The sequence below is a fragment of the Eptesicus fuscus genome, chromosome 18, assembly GCF_027574615.1.
Source record: "Eptesicus fuscus isolate TK198812 chromosome 18, DD_ASM_mEF_20220401, whole genome shotgun sequence".
Taxonomy (NCBI): Eukaryota; Metazoa; Chordata; class Mammalia; order Chiroptera; family Vespertilionidae; genus Eptesicus; species Eptesicus fuscus.
This window is the reverse complement of record NC_072490.1, coordinates 15279826-15297221: the sequence shown is the minus strand read 5'-3', so window position 1 is coordinate 15297221 and position 17396 is coordinate 15279826. Positions and strand designations below refer to the sequence as shown.

Below are 17396 nucleotides of genomic sequence, written 5' to 3'. Positions count from 1 at the left end.
TAACAGTTGGGATACATACAAAGATACACACATACATGCACACACATGCATATACACATGCATATATACGCATGCATTCATGTATGTATGTATACACGTATAAAATCATTTCTTTCTGAAGGGGAAAGGTTGTCTGCTTTATGTGAATTATTTATCCTTAGTGTCAACATTCAAATCTAGACCCTTGATAAGATTCAGAGTGCAAAATGAACACACAAAGAACTGGTTTAGTGCATGTGTATTTATTTTCCTCCCAATTCACATTTACGCTTTGGATACTTTTATATTTTTGGTTTCCTGGTAGTTACTTCTGTTTATTGAAAAAATAAAAAAGCATCCTTGAAGCTTATTCCTAGCTTAGAATTTGTATTCGGCCAAAGAAAACCTTTGCACCTGCCACTGAAATGCATCCACTTCTGGGCTGGAATGCACCAGCTGTTCCCAGCCTCCGACGGCACACCAGGCAGTCAGGACTGAGAATGAGGCCTCGGATCCCCGGCCGATGAAACTGATGGGGACATTTCAAGTCGACAGGATGCAATTACCCAAATTGAAATGAGGCCAGGGGCATATCAGGAGGCCCTTCCCATCTGCCGGGGAAAAGGATCACCAGATATTTAACAAGGGCAAGTGGTGAGGATCTTCATTGTAGGAGTCATTTCAAAGGCAGGCATTTAAAAAAAAAATACTAAAGGAAAGCCATACCTGATATAAAAATCACATCCCTTCAGTGGAGAATAAATCACATTAAAGTCTTGAGAAGCTCAGTCCTTTCCTGTGTTGGGAAGAAAGAAATGTTTATGGATGGGGAGCGTAAATATTTCTACATCAGCTCCTCTTAGCAAGGATAACGTACAATATTATAATGGGCCATTGGTTATCTGGGAATTGGCAAAAGGTTATTTCCCAAATCAAACATACTGAATTCCATACACTTATCCCTGGTCATATTAGATAGAGCCTTTCATTACAAACCTGTGGAACAAAACTGTGTGGTTCTTCTAGGGGCTTTGACACAGGTGTTTCGTTACTAAGAAACTGAACTAATTTTTAGAGTTTGCAGCAGAAATAAATAAGCAACTGTGTAATGATTGCATGTCCATTTGAGCACAGTGATCCCCTGCCCGAGTCCCCTGTCATTGGTAACATGTGCAACCCTCTCCTGGAGGGAATAGAAGAATCTTAGTCTCCAGGCCACTATGAGCCCCAACATTAGCACAAGCTCTCCACACCTCCAGTCAGAGAGAGACGAAGAGTAAGGTATCTCTTACCAGACTGCAGTTTGATGGGAATCCATCACACTGACAGACAGACTGACTTCCCTCTGTATCTGCCCCCTTTTTCTAAAAAAAAAAAAATTTTTTATTGATTTCAGAGTAGAAGGGAGAGGGAGAGATAAAAACATCAATGATGGGAATCATTGATAGGCTGCCTCCTGCACGCCCCCTAGTGGGGATCGAGCCACAACTGGGGCAGGTGCCCTTGACCGGGAATCAAACAGTGACCTCCTGGTTCATAGGTTGACGCTCAACCACTGAGCCACTGCGGCTGGGCATTTGCCCCTTTTTATGGACTGAGAAGTCAGCATTTACAGCCTAAAGGAGGAATGACAAGAATCATCTCCAATCCAGATGTCTCCTTTTCCAACTGCTGCTTCATGGAGGTACACTGACGTCCCTTCCTGCCACCCCCCAAAGCAGGTTCCAGGAAGGCTTCTGGGTGCCCTCCTGCAAGGGGCTGTTGAATGTCACGGTGCCAATCCTGAAAAGCTCCCATTTCCCTTTCCCACTGGGTGTAGAAAGAAAGAAAAGGAGGTGAGCTGGTGAGGAGTCTTATTGAGCATTAAAACAAAACCTGTCCTTTGTTGGGATGGTGCACTTTGAACTCTCTTTGCTTGCCAACGCAGCATTCTGGGGACACTGAGAGCCTGGCTATGGCTGGAGAGGGAGAGCCACGGTTAACTGTCACATGTAATGTAGCTGTCCACGGGGGAAGAGAAGAAGCCACAGGCTGGCCACCTACATGCTGAATGACCACCTCTCTGTCCCCCTCCCTGCCCTCCAACATAATGTCACCATTTCCCTGTCTCTGTGGCAGATGCGACAGGAGATCAGGAGTCCCGCAGTCCCAGTGGCTTCACACTAGTTTCTCCACTCTGCAGTGCCAAACCATCCCAGAAAGTCCCCTATGAGCTCAGCCTGACCATCGGCCCACCCTAGCCAGACATGGACACTGTTCTTAACTCTCGAGAAGTCTGAGGAGCATAGCCGGCATGGCTCAGTAATTGAGCATCGACCTGTGAACCAGGAGATCACGGTTCGATTGCTGGTCAGGACACATGCCTGGGTTATGGGCTCGGTCCCCAGTAGGGGACATGCAGGAAGCAGATGATCAATGATTCTCTCTCATCATTGATGTTTCTATCTTTCTCTCCCACTCTCTCTCTGAAATCAATAAAAACATACTAAAAAATAAGTGTGAGCATTTGATTGCACTCACTAAATTCTGAGCTAAATTCTGACCATTTTGTTTTTCCTAAGTGGCCAGAACAGATTTCGCCTTCTTTTTTCTTTATTGATCATTTGTAAGACACGACACAGTTTCTCTCTCAGAGAGGACAACAGAAACATATTAGTTAACATATTAGTTGATCTGGATCTCTGCTAACGTTAAGAGTTTGGCATTATTACTGAGAGGTCTGGCTTGTCCTCATTGCCTCTTCCTCTTACTAGCCCTCTATAGCAAGCTGCCTTCCGCACATTTTATGTGAAAGCTGGCAGAGCAGGGAATGAAATGAGCACTAAGTTTTATTTCCTCCTAAATAATTATCCTCAAGGTGGGTAAACTTTTGGTCATTAAATTGCTAAAAACGAAGATTCTCTACCGCAAGAACAAATCTCCAAGTGACAATTATTTGTCTGTGATCTTAGCATTTATGAGTCTCAGTAAACAGTCAGGGCATTTATGTCCCACCCATTACCTTCGGTCATAAACTTCCTTAAAGAAAAAGGCATAATTATGTTTCCTGACTGCATAATGAGCGTAAACATTCGGCATACTGACAGCCCCCGGGATGGTGCAGCTAGACTGCCAGGAATTGAACTGTTTCTGAGGCATCGGCAAAAGCGGCAGGCTCACTGGATGGCCGTGATTTAGTGCCATTCAAGGAGATGTCATCTCTGGAAGGCAAATTATAATTTGTGGGGCTATTTTTGGAGTTGGGGCCTCCCAGTCCGCAGATGCTGGGAATGGCTGGAAGTCCCATAGAGCCCCTGGCTGGAGAATGTCAACCTTGTTCTGCTGGAGTGAGCCTCCCCGTCCAGGCAGGGGTACAGCCCCAGTCTTTCTGTAGCTTATAAGAGTCTCACCTGGCTGGTGTGGCTCAGTGGTTGAGCATCGGCCTATAAACCAGGAGGTCATGGTTTGAGTCCAGGTCAGGGCATATTTCCTGGATTGCCGGCTCCATCCCCTGTGGGAGGTGTGCAGGAGGCAGGCAATCAAGGATTCTCTCTCATCATTGATGTTTCTATTTCTCTCTTCCTTCTCACTGAAATCAATAAAAAGATATGTATTTTTTTTAAAAAAGATACAGTCTCATTTAGTTCAACAAGTGCATCCTGGCATTGCAAAGTGTCCGAGTCAGAAATGGGCCTTAAATTGACCGAATTGCAACCCACATTTGCACATGAGATAACTGAGGCTCCCGCTGTGAAGTGGATCTTGCCAGGGTCAGTCTCTCTCAGGCAAGAAGCGTCCTCCCACCCCTTCCTGGCTTGGGGTTTGATGCTATTAATATCTTCCCAGAGGTCAGCAAGGGGGCCCAGAGAGGGTCAGGAATACGTACGGAAAAGAGAAAGAATTAGGAAAACAAGAAAGGTAAATTTCAGAGAATGAAGTTTTTCCTTTGTAGTGCATGTTGGTTTCATTCTTCTTTACACTGCAATCAGAAAACACATACCACCAGCAGTGTATAAATGAAAATGAAAAGAAATGAGATAATTGTATATTTTCTGGATCAAGGCTTTTCAAACTATCTGTCACAAAGGACTGTTTTTTTGTTCTTTTCCAACCGACCCTACCTAATATTTTTGCAAAACACACTAGAAATCACTAGAAAAGTGAAATGTAAAACAAATAAAATAAAACAACAACAAAAAACCCCAAACCACAGATTTTTAAAATACAAGTCCAAACTTTTATTATTTAGATACAAGAGACATACAATTCTTCTGACACGTTACTGGAAAGTTGCTGAACACTTAACCTAGATGCCTGCACTTGCTGGTGCCTGTGAGAGTCTGCTGGGCAGCAATGGCCCGGGGAACACACTTTGGGTAGCAGTGCCCTCGGTCTCCTTTCCTCTTGCGCTTTGCACAATCACCTGGTTCTCTAAATTGGACTTTTCTGATAACAGGGATGGGGATCAGGACATTTGTCCTTCTTCACAGGCACTTTATTGTGGTGCATTACAGTTTTAGAAAAAACGGTTTGTTTCCCCTCGTGTTAAAAACAAACAAAAACAAGTTTACAATTACAATGAAAACAGCTCCTGGGAAACTGTATGGATTCATATAGAGAACATGACTGTGGCTGAACTCTCTTAAGGGAGACTTCCTTTGGGGACTTTTGGGTTCACCTGGTTTGCGTATAAAGAGGATTAAAAATATTAAGCGTGGCTAGTTGTCGTTCAATTTGAATTCTACCCATTCTTGTGTCCTCTGCGAGGCCTGTTAAAGTGTTTCGGTGCATCAGTTAGGAGCAGGCTGGCCAGATTTAGGAAATAAACACACAGAACACCCAGCTAAATTGGAATCTCACACAAGCAATAAATACTTTCTATAACTATGGCCTCAATAGTTCATGAGTCATGCCATACGCAATACTTGGGACATACTCATATTAAAATGTGTCTGAACTTCAAATTTCACTGGAGGTCTTGTATTTTATCTGGCAATTCCATTTAGTAGCAGCTTTCAGACTGGACTTGTTCATGTCTGGATTTTTCTAGGGAAAAGAATCGGTTCAGCCGATCAAATCTGGCCCTATCGATCCAACTTGCTTAGCTATTGACAGCAGGAAGCTGGATGGTCAATACAAAGTGATAATATTCCTTTAGAAAAATATGTTTTCCATGGGACAAAGCAGCCACTCTCTTTTCTACTTTGAGACTTTCAGTTAGTGTTTTCCAAAGCTCTGGTTCAACGATGGCACAAGGCATGGCAGAAGGTGAGCTGGTGAGAAGGGCCATTCGAATTTAATAGCTACAATTGGGACAAAATTGGCTCAGTGGATGGCAAATAGTGGAACTGTTTGCATGGAAATATACAGGGAGACATAAAGATAGACAAAAATAAAGTCCCTATTCCTACAACATATTGTAAACAAGCTGGCAGGGATGCATCCATATAATTTTACAAATAATTTTATGAGAAACTCAGAAGCACAAAGGCAGAATTAGTTTATGTTAAAAAAATGGAAGTCTTGGATACTTATGCAGGCTTTTTTTAATCCTATCAAAGATATGTCACTGAAAGCTGTTATTCTTTCATTCAATGAGAATGTTTGTTTTTGGGTCTTACATGAGAGTTTTGACATTTTTGATGTAGAATTAATGCTCCTAGATTTTAAAGAAAGATTTACACTTTTCTTAAATTGATGTCTGATCCAGGTAAGAAGGAAATGGCTACTTAAAATACACTGCAATTTATTTTGATACTGTCACCTCTGGTTGTTTAAACATTTCTTGTCAGCTAATAATAAAAACACACCTAGAAATATACTTATTAAAATGTATTTTGAAATAATATTTATTTAAAATAATAAAATATATACTCATTTTGGGACAAATTGGAAAATGTCAGTATTTATCAAAAAGAGAACTAAGCCCTGGGCGATGTTGCTCAGTGGTTAGAGCACCGGCCCGTGCAACTAAGGGTCTCGGGTTTGACTCTGGGTCAAGAGCATGTAATTGGGTTGCAGGTTTGATCCCAGCTCTGGTCGGGGCATGTGTAGGAGGCAACCAATTGATGTTTCTCTCCCTGCCTCCCACCTCTGCTTCCTCCCTTCCTTCCACTATCTCTAAAAAAAAAAAGCAATGGAAAAAATATCCTCAGGTGATCATTAAAAAAAAGAGAGAGAAGTAAAATTGCTAATAACCCCATCACAGAGAAAAGGTCCCACTATTGTTCTTCTATTCTCTTGTGTGTGTTTATATTTCATTGTTGAGAGCATATATAATGTTGAGTTCTCATTTTTTCCATTAGCTATTCAACTTAAGCATTTGCCGAATTATGAAAATGTTTCTAAGTATCATTTTAATGTTCAAATCATATTTTATAGTGAGTTTATTTAATGAACTTGAGTTGGACATTCAGGTTTTTCTAATTTCCTACTCTTAAACTTCTAGTGATCTGTTTTAGATTCATAGAACTAATGTTACTGGGTTAAAGGACAAAGACTTTTAAGGCTATATATTTTGTTAAGCTGTATTAAAAAGCATTATAGACATGTATTAGGAATGTATGAGTTCCCATTTCATTGAACTTCATTGCTACCATATTCCCTTTATTTTATTAACCTGTTGTGTTAGGGTTCTCTGGGGAACAGCAGTGAGTAAGGGGTGTGTTTGTATGTACACACAGAGAGATTTATTTTAAGGAATTGGCACATGTGATTGTTGGGCTATCAAATCCAAAAATGCCGGTTATTGTTGGCAGGCTGGAGTCTCAGAAAAGAGTTGATATTGAATCCTAAGTCCAAAGGGATTCTGGTGACAGCACTTCTTTCTTCTTGAAAGATCTCAGTCTTTGTTCTTAAACCCTCCCACTGTTTGAAGGAGACCCATCCACATTACGGAGAATAATTTGTTTACTCAAAGTCTACTGATTTTCAAATGTTAATGACACCTAAAAAAATACCTTACAATAATGTCTAGAATTGTGTTTGATTAAACAACTGGGCACCACAGCCCAGCCACGTTGACACATACAATTCACCATCAGGCCTGCGGTACAAATAGAGTGTATGCTATTTGATGGAAGGCCGTGCCTGCTCTTTCTTCCCAGTTGTCTGTTTGTTCAACACCATCTGTTTCTATGAAGACACACTGACTTATTTAAGAGTTTTATGTAGACTGTAAGTTTTCTGCTTTAAACACAAAGATTATCTCATCCAATTTTGGTATAAGGCATTTATAATCTCTATCAAATGATGCTTAGGAACAAGCCTGGGGTTGGGCTTTATACAGACATTAGAGGCCCGGTGCACAAATTTGGCCTGGCCTGCGGGATCGGGCCGAAATTGGCTCTCTGACATACCCCGAGGGGTTCCAGATTGTGAGAGGGTGCAGGCCATGCTTGAGGGCCCCCACTGGTGCACAGTCGGGGCCCAGGAGTGGTGCGGGAGGTTGGCCAGCCGGGGAGGGAACGTGGGAGGGCTCCAGGTTATGTCTGGCCCATCTCACTCAGTCCTGATCAGCCGGACCCCAGCAGCAAGCTAACCTACTGGTTGGAGCGTCTGCCCCTTGTTGGTCAGTGCACATCATAGCGACTGGTTGATTGGCCGACTGCCCTCTGGTGGTCAGTGCACATCATAGCAAGCAGTTGAGTGGCCTTAGCATATCATTAGCATATTATGCTTTGATTGGTTGAATGGCCAACTGGTCAACTGGACACTTAGCATATTAGGCTTTTATTATATAGGATAAGTCACAAATAGCCCTCTACCATGTTATAACTGGGTGTGAACTTGGATGGGGTATTTAAACCCCGTCCCTCTCAATTTTCTCAACAGTAAAGTCTGAAATATCATACCACTTTCCAGGTGTTTGTGCGTTTTAACTGAGGAAGCATTTATAAACTTCTTGTATAGTGTTTAGTATGTAATAGGTCATCTGTGTTTTAGTTCTTTGCCTCCTTCACCTTTTTTTTTTTTAAATTAGTCAATACCACACCCCAGTGCTCACTCCTAATAGTGCAGAAAAACATTTCCCTCCTTTAGACACTGAGTACTGTAGCAGGTCTCCCAGAAAACTTAACAGTTTTTGCTTTTTGAGTACATGTCTCATTTCCCCTTCTATTATTCAGAAAGTATTATACATGAATGACTGATAGATAAATGAGATGATTTTTGGTGAACATTTATTCATTCACTTAACAAGCATTTTTTAATTGTGTATTACATCCAAAGGACTGTTCTAGGTGCTGGAGATAGGACAGTGACATTATAGATTAACTAGAGGCCTGGTGCACAACATTTGTGCACTTGAGGTGGGGGAGGGTCCCTCAGCCTGGCCTGTGCCCCCTTGCAGTCTGGGAGCCCTTGGGGGATGTTCGACTGATGGCTTAGGCCCGTTCCCCATGGGCCTAAGCTACGACCGCTGCGCTTGCCAGTTCTCAGCTGGCTTCTGGCTGAGCGGCACTCCCCTTGTGGGAGTGCACTGACCACCAGGGGGCAACTCCTGCGTTGAGTGCCTGCCCCCCTGGTGGTCAGTGCGCATCATATCAACCAGTCGTTTCACTGTTTGGTCAATTTGCATATTACCCTTTTATTATATAGGATAGGATTCCCTGCCCTTTGGACCTCAGGTATTAGTGGGGAGATACCCAAACAAGGAAATCAACAATTATAGACTCAAACTACAAGTACTGTCATATTAGGCAGTGTCGACTAGGTGATGCTGTGGTTGTGACCAAATCTCAATAGCATAATACAATAAAAGGTTCATTTCTCACTCAGGACAAATCAATGGCTGGTCCAGGTGACTATTTAAGGAAGTTGTGCTCAGCCTTCCAAGATGTTTCCTCTATATCAGCAGGTGCTTTCATCAGAGACGAGTGGGCTGGAGAAATAAATAACAACAGTTACAAGCTTTCACACATGTTACTTCTGCTTCATATTTCATTGGCTATAGTAAGTCATGTGCTCATGCCTACTTTCAATGAAGTGGAGAAGTGTGTCCTGGTAATCCCAGTGGTAAAGGAGAACCAGAGGTGCCTACAAAGTATTAAGTGCTACAAAAAAAGTGTGCATAGAAAGTGAGAGGGCCTTAGCTGATTTTGCTCAGTGGGTAGAGCCTCAGCCCACAGACCATAGGGTTGAGAGTTTGATTCCAGGTCAAGGGCATGTACCTCGGTTACAGCCTCGATTCCAGCTCTGGTAAGATCCTGGATCAGGGCACATGCAGGAGGCAATCAATGTGCCCGTCTCACATTGATGTCTCTCTCTCTCTCTCTCTCTCTCTCTCTCTCTCTCTCTCTCTCTCTCCCTTCTTTCCTTCCTTCCTTCCTTCCTTCCTTCCTTCCTTCCTTCCTTCCTTCCTTCCTTCCTTCCTTCCTTCTAAAAATCTATGGAAAAATATCATTGGGTGAGGAATAAAAAAAAAAAAAAGAAAGTGAGAGAATATTATGTATTTTTTGCAAATATAATAGAAACAAAATAAACCTGAGCTTTCATGTACATTATTGCTTAGAATTATAATAAAGTATGCATTTCAAAAAAAACATGGAGTCAACTTAAAGTTATTTAATAATGCTTGCTATAAATAGGTACTCAGGCATGAGAAAACACATTAAGGTCATTTATAAATGGTTGATGTTTGATAGATATGGAGTTACTAAGTCTACTTGAGGACAGGGTAAAAATATTTATATAGGTATCCTTGAGTATTTAGGCTGGATGGCTCAGTTGGTTGGAGTATCATCCTTTGCATCAAAAGGTTTCAGCTTCAATTTTCGGTCAGGGCACATACCTATGTTTCCGGTTCCATCCCAGATTGGGTTATGTATAGGAGGCAACTGGTTGATGTTTCTCTTTCACATCGATAGGTTTCTCTCTCTCTCTTTCCTTGTCTCTCCCTCTCTTGGTATCTCTAAAAAATCAATAAAAACATATAATTGGGTGCAGATTAAAAAATATGTTATGCCCTAGCCCAGTGGTCGGCAAACTCATTAGTCAACAGAGCCAAATATCAACAGTACAATGATTGAAATTTCTTTTGAGAGCCAATTTTTTTAAACTTAAGCTTCTTCTAATGCCACTTCTTCAAAAGAGACTCGCCCAGGCTGTGGTACTCTGTGGAAGAGCCACACTCAGGGGCCAAAGAGCCGCATGTGGCTTGCAAGCCAAAGTTTGCCGACCAGGGCCCTAGACAGTTTGGCTCAATAGATAGAGTGTTGGCCCTTGGAGTGAAGGATCCTGGGTTCGATTCTGGTTAAAGGCATGTACCTCAGTTGCAGGCTCAATCCCTGGCCCTGGTCAGGCACATGCAGGTGGCAACCAATTGATGTGTCTCTCTCACATTGATTTTTTTCTTTCTCTGTCTTTCCCCCTCCCTCCCACTCTCTCTAAAAATCAATGGAAAAATATCTTTGGGTGAGGATTAACAACAACAATAAATAAATGTATATATCTTTATTATTATTGACTTTATACTTGATTAATGCTCTAGTCCAATACAATTTTATCCTGAGGCTTGAAATTTTCTTCCAAGGCCAATATTTATTGGTTTTACTTACATTAATATTTTTCTATTAAATTATAATTTAAAGTTTAACCACACATAGTTGAATCACTTAATCTATTTTTTCTAATTTGTCTTGAGTATTTTCTTAAGCCATTGGAGAAAAAAAAAGTTATAACATTACTTTAATGTTGGAATTTGCAATCTACCATCTTGTCTTTTTTTTTTAACCAACTGTTATGTTTACTACTCCTTCAGAAATTACTGTAATGAAAAGGAATCCATAGATTTAAATATAGAAGGTAGAAAATGCCAAATAAAAAAAGTATTCAAGGTCATGAATGTCTTCTTTTTTTCAAATATATTTTTATTCATTTCAGAGAGGAAGAGAGAAGGAGAGATAGAAACATCTATGATGAGAGAGAATCATTGATCAGCTGCCTCCTGCACACCCCCCTACTGGGGATTGAGCCTGCAACCCAGCATGTACCCTTACCAGGAATATGAACTGTGACCTCCTGGTTCATAGGTGGATGCTCAACCACTGAGCCATGCTGGCCGGGCATGAATGTCTTCTTAAAGATAGAATAATACATGTGCTTTCAAAGACAGTACAATTATGTTCTTTTCTTTTATTTCCACTGTTCTTTCCCTTTGCTTTTGACTAAGTCTTTGGAATTTAAAAAATAAACCTCCCAAGAGAGGACTCAGTTTTTCTTTGGGTGGATAGGTCAAGGACAAATGAGAAGAGAGTCTCCATCTCTACCCTATTGACCCTCATTTCAGTACCATCACTTCTCCACTCTGATGGTGTGTCTGAGGCATCGCCTCATTCCTGTTTGCCAAGAACTTGTCTAAAAAAAGGACCTCTCCATTCTGTGCTGTGAGTCACATGGTCTCTGTAAGAGTCCATGCCCTTCCCTGCAGTTAGCTGCTCTTGAATTTGTACAAAATTTGGTGGTTAGTTGGCAAATGGGACACAGCTGACTTCTGATTTAGAGAGTGTCTGAAACGAGTTACCTCCTACCTTACCTTGATCATTTAAATGGAAAGCAGTACTGCTCCAACAGAGCAGACATGATATGAAAACTATTTCTTTTTAAAAAATTTTTATTATATACTAGTATTATTTTATTGATTTCAGAGAGGAAGGGAGAGGGAGAGATAGATCGAAACATCAATGATGAGAGAGAATCATTGATTGGCTGCCTCCTGCAAACCCCACACTGGGGATCGAGCCTGCAACCCAGGCATGTGCCCTTCGCTGGAATTGAACCCAGGACCCTTCAATCTGCAGGCCGATGCTCCATCCACTGAGCCAAACCGGCTAGGGCTGAAAACTATTTCTGACATGAGTATCTTCCCTCCCAAACTGGCAAGGCTACTGGTATCTCTGAGGGGGAAAGTTAAAAAAAAACAACAAACACATGGGTTTCACAATTCTCACAAATGGTAAACCACCTTCCTATTATTTAAGACAAGCTTTAAATGTTCAGTGAATTGTTTTGGCTAATGACAATTGATGCAAAGAATAAAACAATAATCTAAAAAACCAGAATTGCCTTTTGTGGCATTTTGGGGTAGAAATTGCTGATAACATCAATGCATGTAACTGGGCTGTAGCTTGGGCTGAAGAGTTATTTTACCTTTTATTTGCAAATAAGACAGTATTCTTTTCCCCTCAAGGAGTACCTAGATCACTTATTAATAAAAGAATACTGATATCCTTTGCCCATGGGGGTGAAATTGGCAGAGGCAGTCTAGGATCCTGATCATAGGGGTCTTAGCATTTGGAGGAGCCTCAGTAGGTCTTTTAGGAGGACAGCATTCTGTGGTTGAAGATGTCTAGACCTAAAGCCAGAACACTTGGATAGAGTCCTGGCTGCAGACTATCAACTGTCACAAATTGAGCTGTCCATACCAAGTTCTCACCAAGGCTTTTACAGCCTGGCTCCAAGGTTCCTCTCCAGAGTTATTTTTATAGTCTTTACTCCTCACTTGCTCCATTCCAGCGCCTGCACCATTTCTCACACATTCCAGAGACACACTCTTGTTGCCAGGCTTTCTGTACTGCTGTTCCCTCTGCCCGGAATGCTGTTCCCCCAGACGCAAGCTGACTTTTTATTTATTTATTTTTAAGCAGATCCAATATGTTCCACAGTATTATAAATCCTTCACATGTTTACTTGGCTGATAGTTACTGTAGGATGTGGGCAGTGCCATTGGATGGATGGGAATAAATGGGGGCACAGTGATACATCAGAGAGAGGCCTGGAACTAAGGGAGTTCAGGTGGAAGCCAAGGCTTTATTCTTACAGTCTAACACCAGGGCATGGTTTATGCCCTTCCTTTAACCCCAGAGTCCTCCTTGGAGAGCATTTCCGACTACCCTATTAAAGGAGGAATCCCTGGGACTCTTGCTCAGCTGTGTATGTTGTAGCAGCACTAAATGCCACCTGATCTTATAGTGCCTACTTACCTTGCTTATCTCTTTGTTTATCTCACCCCCTAGAATACACACTCTATGAGGGAAAGGCCTTGTCCTGACCAGTGTATCACCACATCCCCTGCACCCAGAAATGGACTGGAATAGGATATGAGTGGTGTTAGAACGCTCATGTTTAAGTGTCTCATTCAGCAACCATTTACGGAGTGTCCGTTTTATGCCAGACACCACACTGGTTTTGGAAACAGGAAAGTGAACCAGAGTGATGGGAACTCCTACTTCCCTGGTTTTCGTGATGCTTTCAGAACACCTCAGAAGCAACATGCAATTAACAGGCAGTTACACGGGGTAAGCACAATATTAGGGCAAATACAAGGGGCAGTGGGGAAGCCAGGATTCAGTGAAAGCTACTGTGAGGGGCTGTTATCTATGCTGAGACCTAAAGGGCGGGCTGAAGGGTAAGGGCCTTGGAAGTGGGTTTGGGAGAACAGGAGGCCCTGAGAGAACACCTTCCGGTTCTAGAAACCGTTGAGCGGGACTCGGGTAGAGAAGGAAGCTTGAGTCAGGACTCTATTGCCCAAGCAAGGAGATGAATTTTTAAATCAATGGGATTTTTTTTACTCAGTATCTGATTCCGTGTACCACCTTCAGCCAGGTAAGTTGGCGGTATTTCCATTTTCCAGATGGGACAACTGAGGCCCAGAATGACACATTTAAACATCAGCCAAGCTGGTTTCATTTCCTTCATGACAGGGCTCTCAGGGCTCCTACCCCTTCCCTCCCACCCTCTCTCCTTCCTTCCTTCCTTCCTGCTGATTGTTGTTCTTGTCCAAAGTCAAACAAAACCATTTACTCGCCTCCCTTATCTTTCTCCAAGGAACATGCACGCACTCACACAGCTTCCAGAAACCAGACCCCTGGGCGGAAGCTGGTGGCCTCAGGGATGGCGGGACTTGAACATGGATGAACACAATGTTGTGCATGGGCCCCGAAGTCTCTGGTCTTGACCAGCAAGCTGGATTTGTACCAGGAACCTCCTCTCTGAAAAGGCGACTCAGGGCTGGGGGAGTCCAGAGCCGACTTGAAAAAGTAGAGAGCGGCTCAGTATTGGCCTGCCCGGCGCTTTGGGCATGCGTGAGCACTCACAGCAAACACAGCTGGCGAGGCTAAAATTAGCCTCGCCAGCCTTGAAAAGGGACCCTTTAAGGAAATATATTTTCTCAGAAACAATTTGTATTATAATGCAGCAGCTGATCGACATGTCAGAATATTACTTACTATTGGTGGGGGGAAAACTCTGCCAAGTAATTACGATTTTCGTTCTTTTTCTGTGTGTGCTATCAGTGCAGCAATTAACATCCATGATCAAAATCATCACAACGAGATAGACAATGAGAAGGACCGGTGTTTTTATGTATCAAGAAGTTCATAAACCCGACCGAACATCTCTTTTGATATTTCCAAACGGGATGTGATGCTAAGAATGACTATTTCTGCTCCAAGTTGGTCACTGTGATCTGTGGTGCGTGGCTTATTCACTGTGGAGTCCTGGTGTAGACTCCAAATTTCCTCCACAATCGGCATCCTCCATGTCCTCCAAGAAGTAAAATGTTAGTTTCTAAAACGTTAGTTTCTAAAATGTTAGATCCATCTGGCTTCAGGGTGTCCACGGGTTTTGAAAGCATCCGGAGTACACACTTTTTGCATTTTAACCAGCTAGGTTCGTCCCTCTTCCTGGATTTTTTTTTTTTTTCCTCTTCCCCTTTCTCCCTCCTTCCTCCCTTGTCCTCGCCTCCCTCCCGAGGTCCGCACTGTTTTGTGTAGCGGGGTGGCTTACCTTTAAACTTGGCACGAAAAGGGGAGAAGGCAGCTCTTCCGTGGAGTCGATGGAGGGAAGGATAAGAAGCAATCCACCGCCCGCATCTGAGTCCCCCGGTTCAGTTCCAGCGGCAGCAGCTTCGCTGCAAAAATCGCTTTGCTATTCGAGATAGCCAGCAGAGGGAATCGGAACTTTGCTTGCAGCAGGGGTTGAAGCAGCCTTTTTTTTTTTTTTTCTTGGAGGAAATACTGCAGCCTTCTGGACTGCATACGCCGCTCCCTGGAGAGGCTCTCTCGGTTCCACCCACCCGCTGGAAGGAGGGGAAGTGAATGAAAGGACAGGACAAGCCCGGATCACCATGTCACTCTGGGAGGGAGACAGCAGCAACTAAGCTGTGCAAGGTTTTTTTTTTTTTTTTTTTTTCCTTTTTTCTTTTCCCCTTTCTTTTTCTTTCTGTTCCCTCCCTGTTTTCTTTTTTTCTTCTTCCTTTCTTTCTCTTTCTTTCTTTCTCTTGATTTGCTTTTGCTTTAAGGTGAGGAAAGAGACAAACAGGAGACAGGAAGCTGATCTGCAAGGATTCGGAGTTATGCTGAAAGGACTTTGATTTTTTTTTTTTTTCTTTCCCCCTTTTACAAACGCTGGCAATTGACATCAATACAGACAGCCTGGTAGAGAACAAACTGCCTCATCCCAAGTGGACCCCGGCAGCTGGGAGAAGGCAGACAAGATCTGGGGAAGCTGTGTGTGGGGTTTGATTTTTCCCACCGATCCCCATCTCCTTTTATTTTTTATTTTTTTTCTCCTTTGGTGTGTTTCTTTTTTATATTCTTGCTGTGTTGGAACTAGCGAGTGGTGGAAGACGAGGAATCTCCGAAGCCTCATCAGTCATCGGGACTGTCAGGAATAGTGGTTTAAGAGGAAGCTCGGCCTGGGGCACTATACCCTGTCATCCAGTTCCCTGCCTCGGAGATAAAGATTCCAGCTACATGGGCAAACGCCTGGATCAGCCACAAATGTACCCCCAGTACACTTACTACTATCCTCATTATCTCCAAACCAAGGTATGGCTCTGACCCGTAGTCTGGCAATCAGCGTGCTATCCTTCTGCACTTGGATAGGAAACAGGCAGGCATGTGAATTATGATTTACCTACCCTCCCTCCCGTCACCTCTTCCTGCTTCTTTGAAATTAGTAACATACCCACGGAGTTAATAAGGCAGCGGAGAATATAGGGAGAGAGCAAGCCTGGAAGCCTGGCTTTCTCTTTAAGGAGAGAGAATAGTTTCGCGGGAGTTCTTTTGTTGTTATTTGGCAGCACAAACGTTCCTGGTATCTGTAAAGTCCTTTGCAGATGGGCAGGGTTGTTAGAAAGGAGACCCTAACGGTGATTATCAGGCACGAGAATACAATTTCAGGGGCTTTTCTGGTGAGCTGTTCTTTGTTTGTGACTCGGAGAGGGTTTTTTCCCACTGGAGAGGACACGCCAGGGTGGGGGTAACTCAAACTTTTAATCGCTGAATGTAGAATAAAAGAAGGGTGTGGAAGGTAGGCGGCAGTGAACTAAAGTCTCTTGGAGTTTGTTTGGGTGGATTTTTTTTTTTTTTTATTTGCCTTCCACGTCTTGTTTCCTATGGGGGGTGGTGATCAGGATCCTACAGACTAAATTGTGGAGCTTTGCCAGAGATGTTCTTGACTTTTAGAAGCTCCGTTTGTCCGTGTTAGCTGCCATCCGAAGGCCTGGGGCTTGGGATAGGATGAAATGTAACTGATGGTAATTGGACGTGAATGGGTTAAATACTTCAGGCTGTATGTGTGTGCTCAAATGATCATTAGGGGGCCAGTGGGAAGCCCAGGTAACTAAGCAGTGGGCAGTGCCAACCATGAACTTTCTCCTGCAGTTCACACATGAAGGACTCTCAGGTGTAATATCCCTGCTCCAATTTGTCAAATAGATTGGACTTGATGATTGGGGTGGGGGGGGGGGGGAGGATGTTGGTAGCGTGCCCACCTTGAATGCATGGATTCTATTTCTTTAGGGAGGATATTATTTTGTATCGCATTAGCCAGACTCCACAGTCCTCTTCATAGATAAATGTGCCAGGAGTGAACAAGGCGTGCCTGAGTGATCTGTGCTGTCACCAGGACTCCTTGATGCGATTAGGCTTTGGAAATTCATGCTGTAGTTATCGCTCATTTATTCTGTCTCATCAAACAATGCCTATTTGTGAACCAGACCAGGCAGCAGACTTTCAATATTATATTAAAGATTGTTGCCTTTTTGCCTCTCTTTTGCCATCGCTCTAGGATTCGCCCTGCCCCTCCAAGGTCGACTCACGTTGCTTTTTGCCTTTGTGAGCATTTAGTTTGTGCTGCTGCTGCTGCTTAAAGAGACCAGCCCAGTGCCTTGAGTTTTAACTCTTTGGGGATTGGGAGGAGAATGCTGCCTGCCTTTCTTGAGGAAATGGCAAAGCAAGGACAAGTTAAAAAAAAAATGGGGGGGGGATTTGTAGTCGTTTCTCATCCCCCGAAGAAACAAAAACAACAAACTCAAGGGGTTTGCATAAAAAATATCGGACATTCCATCCCTTTTACTCATTTGGCTAAATTTTTCCAAATGTTTCAAAATTCACGCTCTACTTTTGGGTCCTTGTTTTCTACTAGGAAGTGATATT

General features: G+C 42.9%; 1 protein-coding gene and 1 long non-coding RNA gene across 11 annotated transcripts in view; one reads left to right on the top strand and one right to left on the bottom strand.

Annotated features, from left to right (window-relative positions):
- Positions 1–232: 232 nt before the first annotated feature.
- On the bottom strand, positions 233–15146 carry LOC129147140 (uncharacterized). Of its 3 annotated transcripts, XR_008554489.1 has the most exons (5): positions 14743–15146; positions 8733–8839; positions 1272–1343; positions 706–775; positions 233–590 (listed from the first exon to the last, which is right to left on the bottom strand). It is a non-coding gene; the product is annotated as an uncharacterized LOC129147140 (long non-coding RNA). The 3 variants fall into 3 exon arrangements; XR_008554488.1 differs by having other exon boundaries at positions 233–775; XR_008554490.1 differs by lacking the exon at positions 1272–1343 and having other exon boundaries at positions 233–775.
- RBMS3 (RNA binding motif single stranded interacting protein 3) overlaps positions 15142–17396 on the top strand; it is a 643143-nt gene continuing 640888 nt past the window's right edge. For 7 of the 8 annotated variants that reach the window (XM_054708096.1, XM_008153779.3, XM_054708097.1 and 4 more), the window contains exon 1: positions 15142–15785. In XM_054708096.1, coding sequence (XP_054564071.1) covers positions 15711–15785 — 75 coding nt within the window. In that variant the 5' untranslated portion in view covers positions 15142–15710. The remainder of the gene's footprint in view (positions 15786–17396) is intronic. The other variant, XM_008153811.3, reaches the window with a different exon arrangement.